This window comes from Thermobia domestica, chromosome 5 (assembly GCF_964235325.1).
Source record: "Thermobia domestica chromosome 5, izTheDome1.hap1.1, whole genome shotgun sequence".
In the NCBI taxonomy this organism is placed as follows: domain Eukaryota; kingdom Metazoa; phylum Arthropoda; class Insecta; order Zygentoma; family Lepismatidae; genus Thermobia; species Thermobia domestica.
The window spans coordinates 317,886,773-317,909,538 of NC_137458.1; the positions used below are offsets into that span (position 1 = coordinate 317,886,773).

Consider the following 22,766-nt stretch of genomic DNA (forward strand, 5'->3'; position numbering starts at 1 on the left):
GCTGCGAGTAGTAAAAAAATAAAACAATATGGCATTATTGCGACTTTCATTTTCGAATACATCCGGATTAAGCCACTATGGCAAAAAAAAAAATACTACTCTCTCCTTATGCTTATTTGGAACAGACTTAAGAGGACCAAGCATTAGAAACCCGCTAGTAGGGCGTCGATTCAGTAAACTCGTTATGCTTTAGAAAACAAAATCCATATTGGAGTATACCTTTTATACAACAAACAAGCTTCTTAGCCCCACTCCAGAAATTAGAAAACAAATTCTTTCTTCTACGGTCTTCGGCATGCATTTTAGACCAAGGTCAGCAAGATTAATATTAAATAACACTTCTACTGGATAGAAATTCGATTCTCTCGATCTTCTGCTTTATCCGGCAACTTTACTTGGAAATTATCCACATCTTAGAATTTATCAGGTTACATCTAGTAAAAGAAAACGAATAGATAATTTTGAGACAGTTCCATATGGGTAAATACAGTATTAGCAGAAACGATAGTTTTTAATTAAGTAGAGATAATAGGAGACCATGGAAAAAAGGCGATTTTTCAGCTACCGGGGGTCAAGTGACGCCCATCTACTGGTGTATTTGGTGAAGAAATAATTCAAACTTTTCAATCACAAAGCATAAGTAATATTTTTTGACAGGAACTTCATACATCAATAATATATCCTTTTTTAGTACATCTTGTCATTACCATTTTCTTCTTCTTCTTACAGATTTGTTTTAACATATTTTTATAAACAAATTTAAGATTTCATGTATGAGAAAGAGTTCTAGATTAAATTTACAATAGATTAGAAAGAAAAACGTATCATGTTATTTTGTTACATAATTTCGTTAAATATTTAAATAGAAAATTGAATTTTATTATATAATTCATTATTCCAAATCTGCATATATACAAACATATTACACATCTAGAAATAAACAATCTTTGTCTCAATGATAAAATCGATTAAATAAACAAACTATTTCAAACTTTCAGGAGTAGCTAATTCAGGAATTGACAAAATCGAATTTACATTAAAGCATACATATACTGTAAGGACCATGTGCCAAAATGGTCCGTTACAAATTATCAACGCCAAAACACATTACATAAACGTAATAGTCATTACTTTTTAAAATCTTATGTAACAAAATATTTAAAACGCCGTCTTTAGCAAATTGTTTTATGTCTGAAAATTCAAAATAAAATCTAACAAATGTCTAAATTTAAAAAATTAACAAAATTCACTGTAAGTGCATTTGTAAAATGATTGTAAACATCAAACACTTTCACGGGTATATTAAAATTGCCAAAAATCGTAAAACGAAGCATTCCAAAAATTGCCAGTCGTTAATCACAATAAAAAACAACCACGTTTCCTAAACAAAAAAGAGCACACGACTTTAACGTCATAAACGGCAAATTCCAGGGGAAAAAAAGTTAAACAAAACCAGGAGGACCGGAGGTCTCAAGAAAGAGTGAACAGAAGAGAGTTAACCAAAAAAGTTCACAAAAAGAGTACTTGAAAAGTTCAACGTAAAATCGCAATAATCAAAAATCAAAAATTAAAATTATAAGTTTCCATTAACCAGCATGCAAAATAAAGACTTGTCTACAGTCATACAACTTTAACATTTAAATAAACTAACTTCAAAAAATTATAATACGTCTCAAAAAATAGTCGTTACACTCATCAATAACAAAACTTCAATGTATACAGCCTAAACTACATCGTGTTCATAATTCAAACGATCATCCAGTATAGCAAAGACCATCAGCAAAACACCACTCAGCCTGTAGCCCGTCTCAAAAAAGGAAGGACCAGCACCAACAAAAGTAGCAAACCTGAGGCAAAGAGGTATGTGTTGCTTTCTAATCATTAATCAACTACTCAATGTTTGATATGCAATGTTCAATCTAACAAACATCTAATTACCCAATTCTAAACACAACACTCACACTTACTTACATCTCATTATAAAAATACACATGTCATTTACTATCAAAGTTTTTAAGTTATTATTCCATTACTAAAATCCCCATAAAACTATAAAACAAACATTTACCTCTCGCATATTAGTAAATAGCATACCCACTCATTTCAAATAGTAAATAAAAGGTAACTTCTTTAATTCACACAAACATCCCCAAATCTAAACACAAACCAGGGAGGTTGTCATGGTGGAGATGCTCTGGTATGTAATATGAAGGTGAAATGAGCCTAACAGTCAATCTCTTTTTCTTTTCTAATAGAAGTTTGAAAGTATACTGAAATGTTTCGAGTTTTATATTAAAAGCTGCAAAGTTATAACAATAAATTGTTGTAATGAAAAGGTTACTTGATACTTTCAAACATATCCGAACCAACACATATTTTTGATGTGTGTGCTTGTATGTTGGGTGGTTGTGCTTGTGTGTGTGCTAATAGGTGGAAAGTAGTAGTGACCCAGCGAGGGGGTATCCAAAATTATCTTTTATTACTATGATTTGGCATGAAATCATTACTTTTAAATATAATGTTTAGAAGATTATAATGTTTTAATGCTTAAATAAGAAAACTAAGCTTAAATATAACCGACTATTCAAAATGATCTTAGTTTGAATGAAAGAAATATAGTTTTCTACGTCTGCGTAAAAAAACTAGTTTTCTACATAACATATATTACTAGTAAATTACGGGTAATTTATGTAAAATACGTAACAAGTAAATTACCTTGCCAACGTGTCATAATGAAAAATCAAAAGTGGAATGTACCGTTATCTCTCCACTAAAATTGAAACATTAAAAAAGAAAGCCTAAAAATTTTCAGACAAAAAAAGTTACGGAAAAAACTTTTGTTTTTTATTACAAAAACGACTTTTTCAGCCCTTGTATCTCCAGTGATAATATACGTGAATGGAGACTTGAAGTTTAACGGTGAACATATTCTCTTTAATTTTTTGGCTACGAACTCCATTCTCCAAAGTAATGGTATTGGCAGCGACGGATTTTTACAGAAATTCAGATTTCGAATAACTACTCCTCTCTCCTCACTTCTTAATTGGCTTACAAACATGGAATAAGAAACAGTATTTGTAGGATAAAAAGAAAAAAAAAGAATCAGAGATTAAAATATGTGTTAAATCTTCACCATTGTATGTTTATTTTTATTTATTTATTTATTTATTTTTAAATTTGACTCACTCAAGTATAGTTCTTAGTTTGTTCTTAGTCTATAAATGGCTACTACTGTTCTAAGGGATTAGATGCATATTTAAATGTTTCTGTAATTGATACATCTAACATGTGTGTGTAACTTTTTTTTTCAGGTGATGGGCGATTTTCTATGCAGAGCCATTCCTTTCTGTCAAACTGCAGCGATTTTGGCCAATTCTCTGACCCTGTGTTGTATAGCTGTGAACAGATACAGGGGCATAGTCCATACGTTCCAATCCAGAGAGCAATCAATCCAAATAATAGCAGCTGTTTGCGTAAGTGCTATATGGACTATAGCTGCAGGTAAATACAAAACACTTACGTAATTGTTTTCACAAATATACGAAGAATAAGAGGCTTAATCACTAAAAGTTAGCAATATTTACGGAACTTTCAACACAAGCTCACCATTTCAAGACTTACAAAAGGTAAAAGGCGTAGTAGCTTTATCAAGCAACGTGGGAGTCATTGAAAACCAGAAATAATTGGGTTTTGTTGATCATGTGTAACAATACCATATACATATAAGACAAACAAATCTTCTGGAATACACAATAAGAGTTAACACATCAGAATCATAACACATACTGGTATAAACCAGTTCCAACATTAGCCAAACACCTGAACGAATCTAAACACAATAATAGAAGCAAAAGTGTTACGTGGATTTAAAAGTACTACGAATAACGCCAACTGGCTGAAACCTATCATATCCAAAGGTTAAATATGGATTCTAATCGAGATAGTGGTAGCCAGGGCCGTACTGCAACTCGGGGGCCCACCAGGAAGGTACTTTCTACGGTGCCCACTCACATGTACGTGCTGGCCTCCTCCCACTACAATACAAGGGAGTTCTGGAGCATCACTCGGATCAAGTATGCTAAAAAGTCTTAAAATGCAGATTTAAAACTTCTTTTTTTAAGATAGTAATTTCTCCCACCTGACACTGACTGGTCTACCATAATGCCCAATCCCCCGTTCTTCTCTTGCAACTGTACCATCATCCGCACTCTATTACGTCATATCTCGCGAACTCCTTTGAGACTGAGAGGTTGGCGTGCGCGCCTTCGGCGTGGAAAACCCGGGTACGATTCCCGGTGAAAGTTCATGTGGTTCGGATTCCACGTTGATCAGTAGATCCACGTCTCATATAGCCTCGCTGCTCAATGCGAGATTAAACAAGAAGTCAAGTCAAGTCAAGTACGTCATATCTCCTCCAAAAATAACAATGACGCACCTGCGCCATGAACCTCTCATAGGCGCCCTGGTGTATACACAAACATATATATGAAACATCAGAAGTAATTTATAATTTATACGAATGCAACACTTCATTGGCCTGTATTAACAGTTATTGGAAACACCAGCACACCAGAATTTCAACAATTATTGGAAACATTTTCACCAAAAAAGTTTAAAAACATGACATGAGTCAGTCCTATATAATTCATGGACCCTTTTGAATATGCTAAGAGAGGGCTCATCATAAAAGTTTTTTTTTTTTTTTTTGATAGGGCTCCCTTTTTTTACATATGGCGCTACTTACGATACGAGGTGGAGGGCCCACTAAAAAATTCACCGTCCAGGACCCATCGGGAAATTTCCCGGATTCCCTCCTGGCCAGTATGGCCCTGGTGGTAGCTGGTTGAAAGAGCTCTTTCTTCTTCTTCTTCTTCTTCTTCTTCTTTGAGGCAGGAGGCATATAGGAAATGCTACTTGGCTGATAACAGTCCTGCTGGCGATTTACAAAGTTAAAATAACCTTTTTTCATCTATAGTAAAAGTAGAAGAAGAAAAGGGTTGTGCATGCTTCAGATTGTCAGCTCCTAAACCATCTGTCTATTAAAATGGTACGATAGCAATAAAAGCGCCTCCGCTCTAACCTGTAACTTTTGATTTCAAATAATTGATTTACGGTTATTTGTGATTTCAAGTTTAACAAAGACAAATATTTGAAAGTATGTGTACTTTCCAAAAACAAAAATTACCTAAATCTTTCTCATAAAGTTTTTTTTTTTAAATTGTTGTTAAAAGCCTTTGTATTTTAATAAACTTTCTCCAAAATCAATGCAAATGAATTGTGCTACCATCTTTGTAGTTATTTTAAACTATACGTTTGTGGACGTTTACATGTTTGTGGCCAATCATTTCGACAATGAGATCTCGGAAACTGCAGGCTCTAGAAAGATGACGTTTCCACTAATCGATTGCAAATTTTACGTAGATTGTCCAGTTCTAGTTGAAAATTAAAAAAAAAACATTGCCATTATTTTTATAACATTTTTACGGGTACACTGAAAGTGTTGAAATTAAAAAAAAACTAAACCATCATATCCTACGCATTATACATTCCAACACAACATAATTGTATACATGGGTTGCATACCTCTCAAGTGTTTATTTCATGGCCAAATTACAGTAAAAGCTCCTTATTCGCGCTTCCTTCATTCGCGTTTTCGCTATTCACGGATTTAAAAAATGCGACCCAATTCATATATTTGCGGCTAAAGGTTTCTTTATTCGCGGATCTAATAAGTACATACATACATAATAATAAAAAGGATTCCAATAGGTATCCAACCCAATATCCTTTGTAAACGCCCTCAAATGGACTAATAAAATGTAAAATAGACCTTATTACAACTTTGCCTAAAGTATGTTGTTAAATGATATCGCTGCTGTATTGGTTCGGACTTTGACATAAGCCGCCTTCGCCGCGATGGGTGTTTTTGAGAATGTAAACAAACAGAATGAAAGCAACTTTATTACTCAATGAATAAAGTATATTTTTAAATGCCGCCACATTATTAGACGTTCTGTCCTTTGGTAAGAGCCGCTTTGCGTGTTTTATTGTTTCGTCTTTCCATTCGTTACAAAAATTGTGATCGAGTAACACGTCTCTACCGCTGTCTTCCTAATTTATACAGTAATGTCAACTAAAAAAAAAAAAAAAAAAAAATGAGAAACGAGTTTCGACACGAAAAAAATCTGTGTTATCGCTTAAAGTGAAAGTAGAAATGCTTGATCGTTTACGCCTTGGAGAGTCGTTTGCATCCATATCACGCTCATTCAATGTCAACGAATCAACTGTACGATCGATAAAAAAAAAACCGAAGATAAAATAAGGTCGTCTGTAGCTTCAACTTCACTGTCAGCGAAAATTGTTCGTGATCCACCAATAGAAAAAAATGGAAGTGGCGTTGTTATTATGGATCGAAGACTGCAACCAAAAAAGGGTGCTCATGAGTGGTCCAATGGTCCGGGAGAAGGCAAAGCGTCTTTACGCTCATTTTAAAGAACCTGATGGTAGATGTAGTGGTGAATGTACAGACGGAGGATTTCAAGCATCGGAAGGTTGGTTCAATAAATTTAAGGCGAGACAATCATTGCATAACATTAAAATCGTTGGAGAAGCTGCATCTGCAGACACTGCTGCAGCAGAACGATATTCAGAAGAATTTGCACTCTTAGTAGCTGATGGAAGATACAAACCTGAGCAAGTATTTAATGCAGACGAAACTGCACTGTTTTGGAAGAGAATGCCAAACAAAACATTCATTTCTAAAAGCGAAAATTCTGCTCCTGGATTTAAGGCAGCAAAGGATAGAGTTACACTGCTGCTATGTTCTAATGCATCTAAAGATAGTGTCATTAAACCACTGATGCTTTGCAGATTGTTAAATCCTCGGGCTTTAAAAAATCAAAACAAGGACGACCTGCCAGTGTTTTGGCGTGCTAATAAGAAAGCGTGGGTTATAAGCGCTATTTTTGGTGACTGGTTCCGGAATTGTTTTGTTTCTAAAGTTGAAACTTATTTTTAAAAAACGGTATTTAGACTTTAAAGCAGTTCTAGTTTTGGACAATGCACCAGGTCATCCTCGCGAAACTATGCATCCAAATATAAAAGTGACATTTTTACCTCCCAACACGACGGCTTTGCTCAACCTATGGATCAAGGAATAATCCAGGCCTTTAAGATCTATTACATTAGACGAACCTTCAAAATCGTATTGGATAATATAGAATGTAATCCTGATATGAATATTATGGAATGCTGGAAGAAATTTGACATAGCAAAATGCATCGTAAACATAAAAGAATCATTAGAAGAACTGAAGCCACACACATTGAAGTCATGCTGGAAAAAACTGTGGCCTGCTCTGACTGCGGAAGATGACGAAGAATGTGTGCAAATTCAAACTTTGACTGCAAGCATAGCCGAAATTGCGAATGGAATAGGACGAGATGGGTTCGAACAGATAGAATCAAGTGACAATCAGGAATGCTTGAATCGCAAGATGAAGATTTGACTGAGACCGACTTGGAGGAAATGTTAAATTCACAGCCCATTGAAGAAGAGGCTTCAACAAGCACTGGAAGCGTAACATTTAATTTGAAAATCTTAATGAAGGTTTAAGAATTGCAAATGAGCTTTGTGATTTCTTTATGAAAGTTGATCCGTCTATGGAACGAAGTCTTATTTTTAAGAGGCAAATTGCTAATGCCACTGCTGAATATCAGTCTGAATTGAAGGAGGTTTTAAAAACTGCCAAGCAAGAAAAAATTACAAAATTCTTCAAACTATTGCCTAAGCCTGAAGATAATAATTAATCAATATGGTCAAAAACTTCAATTACAGTAAATTGATTTTTTATATATGTATTTGTTTTTTTTTTTTTATTCCATTCCGTATTCACGGTTTCTGTATTCGCGGCATATTTATGAAACATATACCCCGCGAATAAAGAATTTTTTCTGTATAATGAAAAACGAAGGATAACCATTTCTCCAGTCGAATAGAATTTTTATTGTTTGGAGTGTTTTGCCCAACGAACACCATATATCATTGACATTATAATTAATTGTATGTGTAATTTATTTGCTTACTGCATACTGCATGCAAGAAGAAAGAAAATACTGATCATACATGAATTAAAAACTCCAACCGGAAATAGGCTCAAATCTTGCAAACGGTGCGAGCTATTGAAAAAATAATCGAAAAAATTTCCCCTTTATGGTACTCTTGCCGATTTTTATCAAGACATCCTTCACTTGTGTTTACGGTTGCCATATTACCCGATTTTCATGTCTTATATTCGTACCCGGCTTAATCGTCTCTTAATCACGAAAAAGCACCACCTTTTTTGGATTGAAGAAAAATCTAATACGACTTTGTTGATAAAGTGTTGTTATATTTAACGAAAACCGCTACATTTTTTGTGTCAATTTCAATTCCGATTGAGTTAATTTGGACTCGTGCTCAGGCCCAGGCTGTGAACTATTTTGTCCAGTGCGCGTGCACACAGCCCTTTGCTAATAAGAGATTTGCTCTAATGCACAGTTTTACCTTTCTTATAATAAACATTTAGAGATTAACATAAAAAATCTCTAAGATATTCTCGAATAGTCTTAGAGAAAAAAACATATCAACAATATCTGCCATATATTGCTTTTTTTTTTTTTTTACTGTAATACTCACTTAATACTTACTTTACAATTCGAGACTCACATTTGTTGAACTTAACAAAACATTAATGGCAAAAACTGAATTTGCTTTAGTTTAGTTTAGTTTAGTTTAGTTTACATTGGAAAAGAAAAAGTCCGAAGAGTCCCAGGTCGTATTTGTAATACACAAATTCACATGAGTACTTACGGCTTAGAATCCCCCGCTTTTCTAATTTTAAAATATGGCAACCCTACTTGTGTTGTACAGGAATGTACAGATGTTGTGAGGAATGGCAAAAGGATATATGCTCATATCTGAATGATGCGCTGTGTAGAGAGCTCAAGTTTAGCTAGTAAAAATGGCAAAAGGATATATGCTCATATCTGAATGATGCGCTGTGTAGAGAGCTCAAGTTTAGCTAGTAAAAATGGCAAAAGGATATATGCTCATATCTGAATGATGCGCTGTGTAGAGAGCTCAAGTTTAGCTAGTAATAGAGAATAAATCATGTACATTTTAAACCATATTTTATTCGTCACCGTCATGAAAACAAAAAGTTATATTATAATAGTTGAGTATCCGAAATAAAAACAGCATTTTTAAATGTAATTATTGGATTAGGTTCACTAAATCCCTAAATTGCTATACACAGTGTCTAACCTCTTGAGTCAAATTAATATAGATGGTAGAAATGAAATGAAATATTTGAGTTTTATGTCCCACGGTTATGCCGGTTAGGCTAAAGGAGACGGTGATGATGAGTGATGAATGAAATAGTGGAATGAAGAAAGTGAGAGGAAACGGGAGAACCCTGAGAAAACTCACGCACACGGTGTTTGTCCACCACAAAGTTCACTTGGCGGGGGCTGGGGATCGAACCCGGGACCCCAAGCACCAGAGGTGAACGCTCTACCACTGAGCCACCGCGGCCCCACTATAGATGGTAGAGTGATGCAATATAAATATATCCAGATGGAAAACCTAAGATCAGAGACGCCTATTTCCAGCGCCACGCTATCGTGAACAGGAAGTTGCAGTAATTATTGTTTATCCTGTCGATGTACAGTACCTTGCTTCACTTTGCAAAAAATTATCGAAGTTTTGTGTTACACATTTAATACGTCTGATTGCTCAATTTTTCATAACGCAGATTTGGTTGGATAAGTTTTCATGCGGGAAACAACCACTTGGTGGCGCTAGTAGTTGAAATAATACACAATCGAATTGTGTTTATACAGCGGCAGTTGTTTAGCGTGTGAAGTCCGTTTCTAATGGTGATTGAAGATAGAGAAACACCTTCATAGGAGTTTGCAGACATACATTTAATATACGTGTCGCAGGTTACAGTGCTCGAGAAGCTGAACGGTTGTACATGATCAACTTATACGACCTTATCTTTTGCCGACCCGTTTGAATGGAGAATAGTTTTTCCTGTTTCTGACCGATTTGTTCGAGGCTACGTATGGACGTCTGGTAGGGTATATGAGTGTAACATGATGGCAGTTCTGCCCACTACAGTGTTGATGTTGGACATCATTGGATACTAAGTTCTCTAAGTGTTAGATTGGAAGGATGGGTCCCATCTGCCGCATCTCATCCCTTCTTTTTGAAAACACATCAATTCATTGGTATATGAAATATCAATAGAATTTGAGGAGAACCTGCTTGCTAGACCCTTTGCATCTGAACTGTGCCCCTGCTGGCGCTGCTGTCGATAAGTGATTTCCTGTAGGGCCTACCTCCCTCGAAAGAGGAAGCACAAGTCGTTGCGGCCGAGATCTTTCAATTGTTGGATTCGGCGGAAGCGTTGCCATAATGAATTATTTCAAGAGCTTCGCTGTGCTCTATCTTGTTATCCATTCTAAGTAGCCTACGATCTTCACTCGTCAAGATCAAACGATTGAATGACAAATTGGCAACACAGCGGAGGTCATTCACTTCTTTTCCGTAAACAAAGGGAGGGTTTCATCCATCAGAGGGAGCGGGGGTGGGGCCAAAGTATAGTTCAGATAGTTTCCGAGGGCACAGGTGGAATAGACAGGCTCTAGTGTCCTAGCTGTCTGCTTAATTGTACACCAGATACAGGGAATATTTGAAAGTATGTGGCAACATTTCACGCGGCGTTGTACTACATGTGTGGAAATAAGTGGTTGTCACTTTGAATTTTTTTAAGAAAATGAAAATGAAATAAAATTTTTAAGTTTTACATCCCAAGCTTATGCCCTGTAGGCTAAAGGAGACGGTGATGAAAAATAAATGGAATAGTGGAATGAAGAATGTGGGAGGAAACGGAAACCATGAGAACTTTTAAGAAATACTCATTATTCGTACGTATAAACAATGGGGAACACTTTGAACAGTGAACACTCATAATTGAATGTTACAGCTCGGTTAAGATCCTGGTTTAAATAACCTATCTAAAAGCATTTTATCACTTCCGTAAGCATGGACAGTTTTTTCGAATAGCTTACATATTAATATTTTTTTAAGGAACAATTCAAACACAGATATGTAATCTCTTTTGTTTTTATGTTATTGCGATTTATTTATTTCTTTAAAATTAGAGGAATTGATTTTTCTCATTTTTAACAACGCAACCCACCGACGTAAAGTTACATTGAGAAACAAAATGCACTATTTTGCGTTTTTACCTCGTAACTAAAATTATATTTAAGAGTAATTTGGTTTTAGCATCTTACCCTTAGCTCGTCTATCAAAGGTAACATTACAGATCTCACCTTTACCCTTAACCTATCTCGATTATATCACAGTTTTAGTCGATCAGTAACTGATATTAGAAACAGAAGCTACTGTGAACTAAGACAAGAATTTTAGGAATGATAAAAAAAAAAAAAAAGATAAGGGCATCATAAAGACAAGGAAGGTGCTTGGGCTCGAGCGGGTGAATACACCCAAAAAGGAAAGCATGTGTAATGTTAGCACCCCGGAAGCAAACAGTGATGTCCATTTTTCTGCAAGATGGTCTAAACGAACACAAAGTAGAGCACGTGCCATAACTACAGATCGTCTATAAAGTCTGATCCCATGCCAGTTTTGCGGAAACAGTTCGGTGAATGGAAAAGTTGGTGCACACGTATCCCATTATTTTTAGGCTCACACAGTTTGAATGAAAAAGTTGTGTCCCAGGGTCACCCGAAGGGTCCAATCAAAATTGTCAAATGGTAAGGGGGTCAAGTAGTAGATCGTTGGAAAGGTATTGCGAAAAGAAAAAAAAAAAAAGCAGGAGTTGGTTTACACCATCGTGCAGAAAAACAGACATCACTGTTTTGCTTCCGGAGTACTAACATTACACATGCTTTCCTTTTTGTAAGTATTCACCCGTTCGAGCCCTGAGTTAAGTGATAGTTTCGATCTGGCTACACTATATGTAGTTCTCCAGATATGAGGCATACAAGAAAATTTTTGATTGAAATATATTGGATGTTGGATCAGGGGCCACAAAACTTCTGAACGGTCCCTAAATCGAGTTTTCGTATTTTCTACGGAATAAGAACGTCATATTGTGTTAAGTGATAGCTCAAGTTTGGCTATACTATACAAGTATGTAGGCCTAGTTCTTCAGATATAAGCCCTACAAGAAAATTTTTGACTGAAATGTAATGGATCTTTCGATCCAAAAAGCAAAGCTCCAAGTGGTTCTTAATTTTCATATCTCTTGCAAGTTTTTTTTTTTTGTGTGTGTGTGTGTGTGTGTGTGTGTGTGTGTGTGTGCGCGCGTATGTGTGTGTGTGTGTAACTAAAAAAAGGACGTGAGATTGTTAAGAGATGGAAACTCTTCATTAAAATACAACTGAAAGGCAACAAAAATTTCTGTAATCCTAGTTAGTTGGTTACATTGAAGTTCAGTTTCTCTTTCAGCACCGAGGCTATATGGAACAAGGTCCTACACCTTAAGTTGAGATTCTAAGCACATGAGGTCCAACCAGGTATGATAGTTTTGTTATAGTTATGCACTGAAGCTAAAGAATGCGATTATGGTAAGATGAACGATAATAAAGAATGACGAAAGTGGGAGGAAATGGAAAAACCTAAAAAAAAAAAAAAAAACACGCACACGTTGTTTATCCACCGCAAAATCCATTTTTGGTGGAAGCTGGGATCAGTGTTTCTTCCATACCTGTTTTTTTGGGGGCACTGTACCCCGGAACTCTGAGAGTGCCCCCGGAGCAGACCAAAATAATCTATATATATAAAAGAGAACGCACAAATCCTTTGTTAGCTCATCACGCTAATACGGCTGAACCGATTTCTTTCATTTTTGGGGGGTTATTAGGATTTGGACCCTAGATGGTTTTTAGCATATCACTTTAATTTTTAATTACCAGTGTCTTGAGATAATTGACCATTCAGGTACAAATCCTTTGTTATTAGTTCATCATAGGTAAAAATAAACGTATTTATGCAACCCGCATGACCGTTAACTCGGCTTGTTAACATAAATGACAGGCGATATACAGCGGAAAATAGCTTGAATCTTCTGTTTAAAATTTTTTAATTGATTTGCTTATTTTTACAGACACTTTTACAATATGCCAGCACCGGGATGACCGCAGCGAAGCGGGGCGGGTTAACATAAATGACAGGCGATATAATGTTAAGATTTACTGCAATCTTCTATGGTTTTTATCATATCACTTGAAAGCGAAAAAGTAAAAATTATCTAAGTAACAAAGTTTATTGCGTTCCGGGGTGACCGCAGCGAAGCGGGGTGAACGCTTCATATCACTTGAAAGCGAAAAAGTAAAAATTATCTAAGTAACAAAGTTTATTGCGTTCCGGGGTGACCGCAGCGAAGCGGGGTGAACGCTGCTAGTCTATTATATAAAAGAGAACGTACAAAATCCTTTGTTCCCTCATCACGCTAATACGGCTGAACCGATTTCTTTCATTTTTGGGGGGTTATTAGGATTTGGACCCTAGATGGTTTTTATCATATCACTTTAATTTTTAATTAACAGTGTCTTGAGATAATTGACCATTCAGGTGTCCACAAATCCTTTGTTATTAGTTCATCATAGGTAAAAATAAACGTATTTATATGCAACCCGCATGACCGTTAACTCGGCGGGTTAACATAAATGACAGGCGATATACAGCGGAAAATAGCTTGAATCTTCTGTTTAAAATTTTTTAATTGATTTGCTTATTTTTACAGACACTTTTACAATATGCCAGCACCGGGATGACCGCAGCGAAGCGGGGCGGGTTAACATAAATGACAGGCGATATAATGTTAAGATTTACTGCAATCTTCTATGGTTTTTATCATATCACTTGAAAGCGAAAAAGTAAAAATTATCTAAGTAACAAAGTTTATTGCGTTCCGGGGTGACCGCAGCGAAGCGGGGTGAACGCTGCTAGTACGTCTATAATATAATTATAAATAGAACATTATCAGTAGTGTCCCCTCGGTATACAATGTGTGCCACCCCCGGAACACTGTTTCTGAAAGAAACACTGACTGGGATCGAACCAGGTATCTCACACGCCAGAGGTGACCAAATGTAAGTATCATTTTTAAGGTACAGTAGTGCTGCAACTTACAGGGATCCATTATTGAAACCACGGGTTGCGATGGCTTTAGAGTGTTTATCTCTGATGCGTGAGGTCCCTGGTTGGATCCCAGTTAAGTAAGTTTGTTATATACAATATGGTGCCCATGGGCTTTCTCGGGGTACTAAAATTTCCTCCCATATTCTCATTCCACTAATTATTCTATCATCATGCACTTCCCTTAATCATCCGTCTCCCATAGTCTAACGGGTATAATCGTGGTACGTTAAACTGAAAGAAGATTTCCAATATTGAAACCGAAAGAAGAGATTGACCACTTCTGGTTTCCAGTTTTCAATAGAAGAAGAGCAGGACATGGAGAATATTCTTAGGACGTTCAATATGTATCAAAATGAGTAATTACTTCGGATACAAACCCGGGTAACTGTTCGGGCCGCGGTGGCTCAGTGGTGCAGTGCTCACCTCTGGCGTGTGAGGTCCCTGGTTCGACCCCAGCTCCCACCAAAAATGGGCTTTGTGGTGGACAAACACCATGTACTTGAGTTTTCTTGAGATTCTCCCGTTTCTTCCCATTTTCTTCATTCCACCGTTTCATTCATTTCTCATCATCGCCGTCTCCTTTAGCCTAGCCGGCATAAGCGTGGAACGTAAAATTTAAAGATTTCATTTCATCTCCGAGTAACTGTTCGGGCCCACTTTAAACAGTACGTACCGTCTCATTCAGTCTGGATGCTAAAAAGGGACGTCAAACTTTAATCAAACAACGATCGAGACTACTTGCATTGTATTCTTGTTAGGTTGTATGCGAAATAAGAGTTGAAGGTGTTTCGCCTCAAAAGACGTGAAAATGATGTCTCAAAAAGTGTATCTATTTCTATTGTAAGAATCTGTCTCATCTCGTGTCGTCACTCTTCTTCTTGTTCACATGTGTTGGTTAAATTCTTCGTCTGGTTTGACTAAATTATCCTCGCTTTATTTATTTTAATTCCTTATGATTCCTTCAACTGCAGTTCTTAATTTATTTTCAGGATGTGCATTACCAAACTTCTGGCTGTACAGCGCTTCTTTGGTTCTGGTGTTGGAAGACGAGGAAGATTATTACAACTACTATGACGACGCCCCAGGCATTCAAATCCCGCAGCCAGCAAATTCCACCTTCAGCTTTTGCACCATTGATTTAACCAAAAAGAATATCTACATTTCTGTTATGTTCTTCGTGATATTTCTGCCGCTGATGGCTACGTTCATCGCCATTTATATAAAGCTTGCCCATTTCATTTGGGTTAGAAGACCCGTAGGGAATGTTTCAGTGGATGCACATACAGGCCACAGTTTGAGAAACACAGTTCACCAGAAATCTCAAATGGAGAAGAAGATTCGAACAGTTAAAATAATCTTCATATTAATGTTAACGTTTTTTATATGTCGTTGTCCCGTCTGGATATATAACCTCTTTGACACAGAAAGCAATCCGTTGGATTATCTGTGGATTGGCCACTTGAAATATCCTCTGAGCGCGTTGTCTCTTCTCAGCTGCACAGTGAACCCGTTCTTGTACGCCTTTCTGCATGATACTGTTATCAAACACAGCCCAAAATGTGCTAACCTTTGTAACAAGTTCTGCCTTTGTCTATGTTGTTGCTCGCTCATCGCACGATGCAAAAGCTTTTGCCAAAGAAACTCTGGAGGCGAGAAACAAAACCTTGTTTCTGCTCAATCACCCTTTACTTCTCAAAGCACAAAAATGACTACGAAAAGTGTTACTGGCAATGGTGATAATAAATTAACAACAACGCAAAGCGATGGGAATCGTAAATTTGCTTGGACAATCTCGTAGATGGACTCTAAAACATAATGTTGCACTACAATTACGCCTATATGTATAATAAATGTAATTAATAAACTTTCCATTACAATGTTCATTACAACGTAACATAGTTTAATTGATCTCACTTCCATAATTAAAAAAAGATGGAAATTCAATAAAAATAACCATTTCTTTGTTTCAAAATGAGGTTTTGAATTTTAATTCAAAATTTTCCTCAACGTGCTTTATTAACAAATGACGATCAAACTTTTACTCAACACTACTTAAGACGATTCTTTGCTACATATTCTTTTTATTCCATTAATAGAACGCTTACAAAAATATTGAAATAATTGTTTCTGGTTCTTCTATTAACGAACGAGAACTGTTCATTGTCCAAAATCCAAGCGCATATATCAAGATCAAACAATTCAGCAGCCAATCGATGATTAGAATGTCTGAAAATATTAAGACATTTGATTGAAATACCAAACCTAATTATGGCACTTGCCATTTATTTACACCACAACATCTTAGTAAAAACACTTAACTTACGAAATAAATATTAGGAACTTAATATAATCCAGTTGTTAACTTCGTAACTAAGGTCATTTAGGGATCGACACTCAGGAATTGCAACACTCTTAAGGTCTGGCAAAGCTTGTCATCCTACACAGTCGGTACGTGCAAGCTAAGTGTCGGTCCTCATGACAAGTTGCATATGGAGAAAAGTTAATTTTGCCTGTCGCAAAGGAATTAGAAGCCTCTAAAATAATTATATAAATGTTTATTTAAGAAAGAATATTCCTGTTATAAATTTCAGCAAATCGAAAATAAGATAAAACGGTAATGTATGTTGATGAAAGGAGGTAAAAGATTGGCTTTGTGATAGAGTATACCTACGGTATGCATGTGTAGCAGGCTGACACACAATGCTTGTTTGAGTGACAACTCGTGCCATTATCATTGACCAATCTATTTAGAGGATAAAGGACAGTGGTTGTAGGGACATTTCGACATATAGGTCTACCTTCTTCTGTTATATGTAGAATCTTTCTGTTATATAACCTGAATGAAGGACATCAGGCGAAACTGTTTCTATCCCAAAGGACTATGTCTGGTTCATCGCAGTGTATACATGACAGGTTCAGGTTACATGACAACAAACACGCTTTCTCAGCTTCTGGATCATTTAGTTCGGTATAAATTGAATGGTAAAGTATCTTTGGTTTTAGATGGGCACAGTTCACTTGCCAAAGATCCTGATATACTAAAGTAAGCCTTTAATACTGGTATAGAAATGTTGCCTCCCACCACACAGTACTTACAATTGTCAATCCTTAATGTATTTTTCTTCCGTAGTTTGAAATATAATTTCAACTTGTCTTGTTGCAACTTTGTTCGTAGGAACCCTGACAAAATATTTCGAAAGAAGAGCCAGTTTCAGCTGGAAGAAATCAGCCGCTGTTGGATTCTTCACATATGGATTCCGAAAATGTCGAATCTCTCCATATAAGCCCGATATTCTAATTGATGATATCTTTGAATGTGACCTCGACACCATTGAAACATATTATAGTAGTCTTTAGAATATGGACAACAGTAACCACGGAGGAGATACGTCAACAGTTTCCTCTGAAAGCACATATCCAGCATCATCTTCTGTGTCATTCCAAGATGTGTTTCCTGTACCTCAAAAGTGCAAACGGCGTTAACCCAAAGGTGCAAAAGCATACATGAGTCCACCACTGTAACATCACAGGAATACATCAAGGAGTCAATTTTGGTAAAGAAGATCACCCAGGGCAAACATATTTCAAAGAGAAGAGACACATAGGTATATGCTAGTACCGTTAACTTGGCTCCTTTTACCTCACGTACGCTATCTGACTGGAATTGCGACTCATATAGTAGATACACTCATGTCCAAAATTATTGTCGCATATCTATAACTGTATCCTTGTAAGAATATAATTTGATAATGATTTTCCGGAGTACTTTTAATACTGATACTATACGTACATAATCAGGAAATGTATGTTTGTGGTAAATTTAATAGGAAAAGAATTATAAATATGAAAATTATAAGGAGTAAAATAAAATGTTGCTAAATAGTCAAGAAAATTTCATTTTCGTTTTAATGTTATTATTTACTGTTCTTTTGACATAAAATTTGCCACATACATGTCTTTGTCGATTATACACATACTAACACTATAAGAAATACCAGGCGAATTCGATATCAAATTATATTTCTAGAACAACATATTTATAGACATGCGATAATAATTTTGGACATGAGTGTACTTTTTCGACGATTGTGAAGGACAATGTTGGCGGGCAAATGCAAGAAGTGGTTTCATCAGAAGCATGTGGAAAATGGATTTGACATGTATTTTAAGTGTACTTCTTGTTAATGTAGTTTACAATAGTTTTGAAACAGTGCATTAGACATCCCAAAGGTAGCTTAACTAGAAACTTGTATTAGCTATAAAGTTCATAACCTTATTGGAAAAGGTGTTGAATTATGATTTTCGATTACTGATTACTATGAATAATAAAATACTGCAAGCAATATTTTGGGAAACAGGTGTGAAATAAAGTTTGTTATTAACAAACTCACATTATTTCAGTGTTCCTTTTATATTTCAACTCAGGCTGTAATAAATCAGGAAAGTTAGCAAATAAGTCGTGCGCAAACAGTACCAACTTTAGATCTATTATTTCACTTTGTTTTATGTTTGTTATAAAGAACAGCGTTCCCAGAGAAGTGAAGAATTTAATTGTTTACATAGTGTTCACATCTCCCATAGTAAGTGTCGATTTCTCCCTCAAGATCTACAAAACCTACTGATCCGAAGCAGTCTTTTTATGTATTTTTGCACTTTGAAACAATACATCAAAGGTAAGCTTCTATGTTTCCTAGCTAAAGGAAAGATTACTATCAATCATTATCGCTTTTGCTGAATAAAAGTATCGTAACTTTCAGAGTAGTGTCGAGTTGTTTCTTAACATGCCGATATATCCCTAAATGACCTTATGTACATTATATTACAATTTGCAATCCATTGTTTTCATCCACTGTTCAAGTTCAGAAAGTGTATTCTTAGCTGCTTCTGCCAGCTTTCCTTCAGGCAGATAGGCTGGTTCTTCTTGGAGAAGTTTTATCGCTTCTTTCACACAGCATCTGGCCTCTTCCGCTTGCTTCCGTAGCTCTTCGATAGAGATCTTCTCCTGCTCAAACTTCTTTCTAGCCAATTGGAGAACGGCTGAATGCATCTCGAAGTAGATTATGCCTACGTAGACCTGAAGGCGAGCTATTCCAGGATCGAGTTTCAAACTCAAAGCTAATAGCTCACGGCAAAGCTCGGCTTTTCTTCTCAACTGATTCTCGGTCAACTGGTGCAAGAGGTACCCTTCCTGTCGGCCGTAGAGCTGCAATAATGAATGTTTCACCGCATAATTGTGGTAGTGGTTAGGATGAAGAAGAGTATTTAGCTTTCTGATGAGTCCTTCGAGGTCCTCGACTGTTGGAGTACCCTGTTGAACAATCTCCACTTCTTCTCCCAATCGCATCACCAATTCATTAACATGGAAAGAACTCAACGTCGATGAACATGCGTTGCACTTCCATGCACTGTCCTCATCTAAAGGGTCGCTCTGCATCTGTTCCCCTCCGCAACTGAGACAACGTACGCTACTGAAATGGCTGCCCATCTCAGTGGGATCCGCACACCGTTCACACTTACACAGAAAGTACTTGTTATGCTTCAAATGATCTCTTCTCGCCTGCGTTCCCCACAACATATGAGTGTACATTGTCTTTATATGTTCACCTTTCGGGATACGTAATGCTGCTCTCACAGTGATATGATATCGGTCGTCGAAAGAATGTTTTGTGTTTGGCACACAGTTGTGCTCCATTAGAAACGCCGTTGGATACAGTGCCTGTACTTCAGACTTCTCGAGACGGATTTCCAATGCATTCACATCCAAAATCCCACAAACGCGATGAATAGTCTTTTCCGAGCAATCGAAATTTTCTTCAGGAAAGTCTGTCAGACCAATGTAGTTCCGGAGAAACCCAACCACTCGGATTTGGTTCTCTTCGTAAATTAGAGAACCTTCCCTGTCTTCCTCGTGTGATTCCATCTCCATTAGCTGTTGCCATTTCCGAGGGTTTCGTCGCTGGAGAATAAGACACCGCAACGGAGTAACCGCTTCGTAAGCATAGTGAGGCTCCTCAAACTGCTCAATCTCCACAGCAGCTCGTCCTTGGCGGTACACAACACATTCGGGGCCGTGATGCTCAGTGATACCAGGACATTGAGGTCCACAAAGTGGCCAGAGACATTGCAAACAGCGATATCGACCATTTACTGGAGAATAACAACCGAGGCACACAGGGGCTGTGATTTGTTTAGGGCCCAATATTAAAGGAGCTTCATTCAGAATGATGTCACCTGGGTTTAAGTCACGGGACGCCACCAAATATCTACCCAACTCTGGCGACGATTTTACCTGTAATGAAACAAAGAAAGTGTTGAATATCTCAAATTACAATTTTAACGCAAAGAAAGAATAATTACACAATATCCTTATTCTTGCTGGGATATTTAAATATGGTCATCAGAACAATCTATTAAATCCTTAAATTGTTTTAAAATAGAACGTTTGTACTAGATTTATTTTGTACAAAAAAATATTTTAAAAATTCAAAAGCTTCAGAGTATTGTGACAATTGAGTTAGTTAGCTATAACCTCAAGAAAATATGCCTGTTTGAATTACAAACGTACTGTATATACTAAGAAAGTTGTCTTTATTTCGATAGTTTTGGGATCTGAAGTTACGAAAAGGGTGTTCCATAGAGAACGCAATTTTTGAATGCATAATAATATACAAATATATTGATGAAATTAAGGATTTACATATTTTTGCATTGTATGCTACCTCTGATTATGTATGAAATATGATATAACTGAAGTGCCCTCCATGACCCTGCAGGTACACTGTCGTTCTTTCGATGACATTTCCATAACTTTTCGGATATTTGCATCTCAAGTTCTGAAATTACACTCTAAATGTCGACCTTGAGCTCTGGAAGTGATCTTGGTTTATTGGCGTGCACACAAGACTTCAAATACCCCCCACAGGGGTAAATCACAGTGATCAATTCACGTCACCGCTGCGAGAAATCACCCCGCCAGAAAATCTCTCTCCATTCTTACCCGTGCAGAAAACAGGTTATAATCATGCGCTATTCGGCACTGCATGGTTACTAATCACGAAAATAACAGAAGAAAATCGTGTAATGTTCAGTGCTGTCAACTTACTAGAACAGAAATGGCGGGCAGTACAAAAGTTGCGTTCTTTGTGAGACACACCATACTTCTACTGGCCACTGTACATGAAACGGACAGTGCTTTTCTCACTCTAAACAGTACTCCTTCGGACGACCCTACCGCAGGAGTATAGTGGCTACGGCCCTTCTCCCAAATGGCGACTTACACGTGTTGTTGGGTCTGGGAAGAGATACTGAGGATCTCAGCGTGTACGTGGTACCTCAACACGTTAAAGAGAGGTAGTCCCGTTTTGCTTGGACGATCCTACCGGGAGGGGAGAGTCGCATTCCTGCCTGCTAGGAGGACCAAACGGAAGCGGGAAAGGTCCAATCCCAGATATCTGGGTAACGGCTCTAATTCCGCGGAAGGGAGGAAACCCTGTAGGACATGGGCCGGCTCCAAACTCAAATGGACTTAACGCGTACCATTGGATCCGGGATGAGGTGCGAAGCACCTCGATGTGTGTGTGGTACCTCTACACGCGGCGGTTGCCAGTTGAACGATAGAGGTAGGCAGGGCCGGGACGCAAGCCCCCTCTGGCATTGCTTGGGGTTCCCGGATTGGGTTGGACTCTGTCGGGCTGTGGTCATACCGTGGGATTCGGTAGCATATGGGAATTAATCCCAGGAACCTGGGTAAAGGTGAGCTTGCCTTATAACGCTTGGGCACCATGACTGCAGAGTATGGTAGGGCCTGACTCGGTAGCAGGACCGCCTCCACTAGTAGGTAAACTGGTAGGCACTCAGGACTTCGGTTTGGCCGCGCAGTTGGTGTATCCCACTCCCTCAGTGAATGAGGGTTACACACTTAGGTGTCAAGATAAGGGACAAATCTTGGCAGTGCAGATCGTGCACAAGGACTTAAGTCCAAACATGAGCAACTACGGGCGGGGTGCGACACATTGTAGCGGTACCCGTCCATCAAATAGACCGAACGGTCGCGGGCAATTAAGCGGGGATTAGTAGACGACAGTACTTTCAACAGTAAAGAAAGTACTGTTGAAAGTGAAAACAGTACTTTTACTGTTACTTGCAAAGTGTAAACAGTACTTTTTCATCACAACTGGGAATCGTGTTATTATCATTTAAGAACTCACGAACTTAACATCTGCTGGTTTAAAAACAATTGTTTTAAATTGTGAAACTAGGGTGGATCTCAAAACTATGGGTAGACACTAATATTGACACCGGAAATGATATGGTATCTACTACTTCCAGTTTCAGTAGCCGGAGAGGGGCGGAGATGGAATCTTCTATTTAATAAAATAAAATATTTTCTTAGAAGTATGCTTTCTTTTCTAAAAAATAAAAATAATAAATAAAATAAAATAAATCGCATTAAAACGTAGAAAATAATTTAGTTTTCGAGAATTTTTTTTAAAAAAACACCTGTTTCTGCATGACTAAAAACAAAAGCATGGGAAGTGTTGTTATACACT

The 22,766-nt window shown here is 37.2% G+C and overlaps 2 protein-coding genes across 2 annotated transcripts in view; one reads left to right on the top strand and one right to left on the bottom strand.

Annotated features, from left to right (window-relative positions):
- Positions 1 to 3,302: 3,302 nt before the first annotated feature.
- Positions 3,303 to 16,065, top strand: LOC145686804 (QRFP-like peptide receptor). The gene is made up of 2 exons (XM_081760473.1): positions 3,303 to 3,501; positions 15,207 to 16,065. Exons 1-2 carry the CDS (start codon positions 3,315 to 3,317, stop codon positions 16,013 to 16,015), a joined length of 996 nt encoding a protein of 331 aa, XP_081616599.1. The 5' UTR covers positions 3,303 to 3,314; the 3' UTR covers positions 16,016 to 16,065.
- A 148-nt stretch (positions 16,066 to 16,213) lies between these two features.
- LOC145686803 (SET domain-containing protein SmydA-8-like) overlaps positions 16,214 to 22,766 on the bottom strand; it is a 45,322-nt gene continuing 38,769 nt past the window's right edge. Inside the window, exon 3 of the mRNA XM_081760472.1 lies at positions 16,214 to 20,506. Within this exon, the coding sequence (XP_081616598.1) occupies positions 19,037 to 20,506 (1,470 nt within the window). The 3' untranslated portion in view covers positions 16,214 to 19,036. The remainder of the gene's footprint in view (positions 20,507 to 22,766) is intronic.

Bases quoted from the DNA above. Each gene is read 5' to 3' on its own strand.
- LOC145686804 (XM_081760473.1), top strand. From the start codon at position 3,315: ATGGGCGATTTTCTATGCAGAGCCATTCCTTTCTGTCAAACTGCAGCG. The intron at 3,502-15,206 runs GTAAATACAAAA...ATTTATTTTCAG, and splicing joins TATATGGACTATAGCTGCAG to GATGTGCATTACCAAACTTC.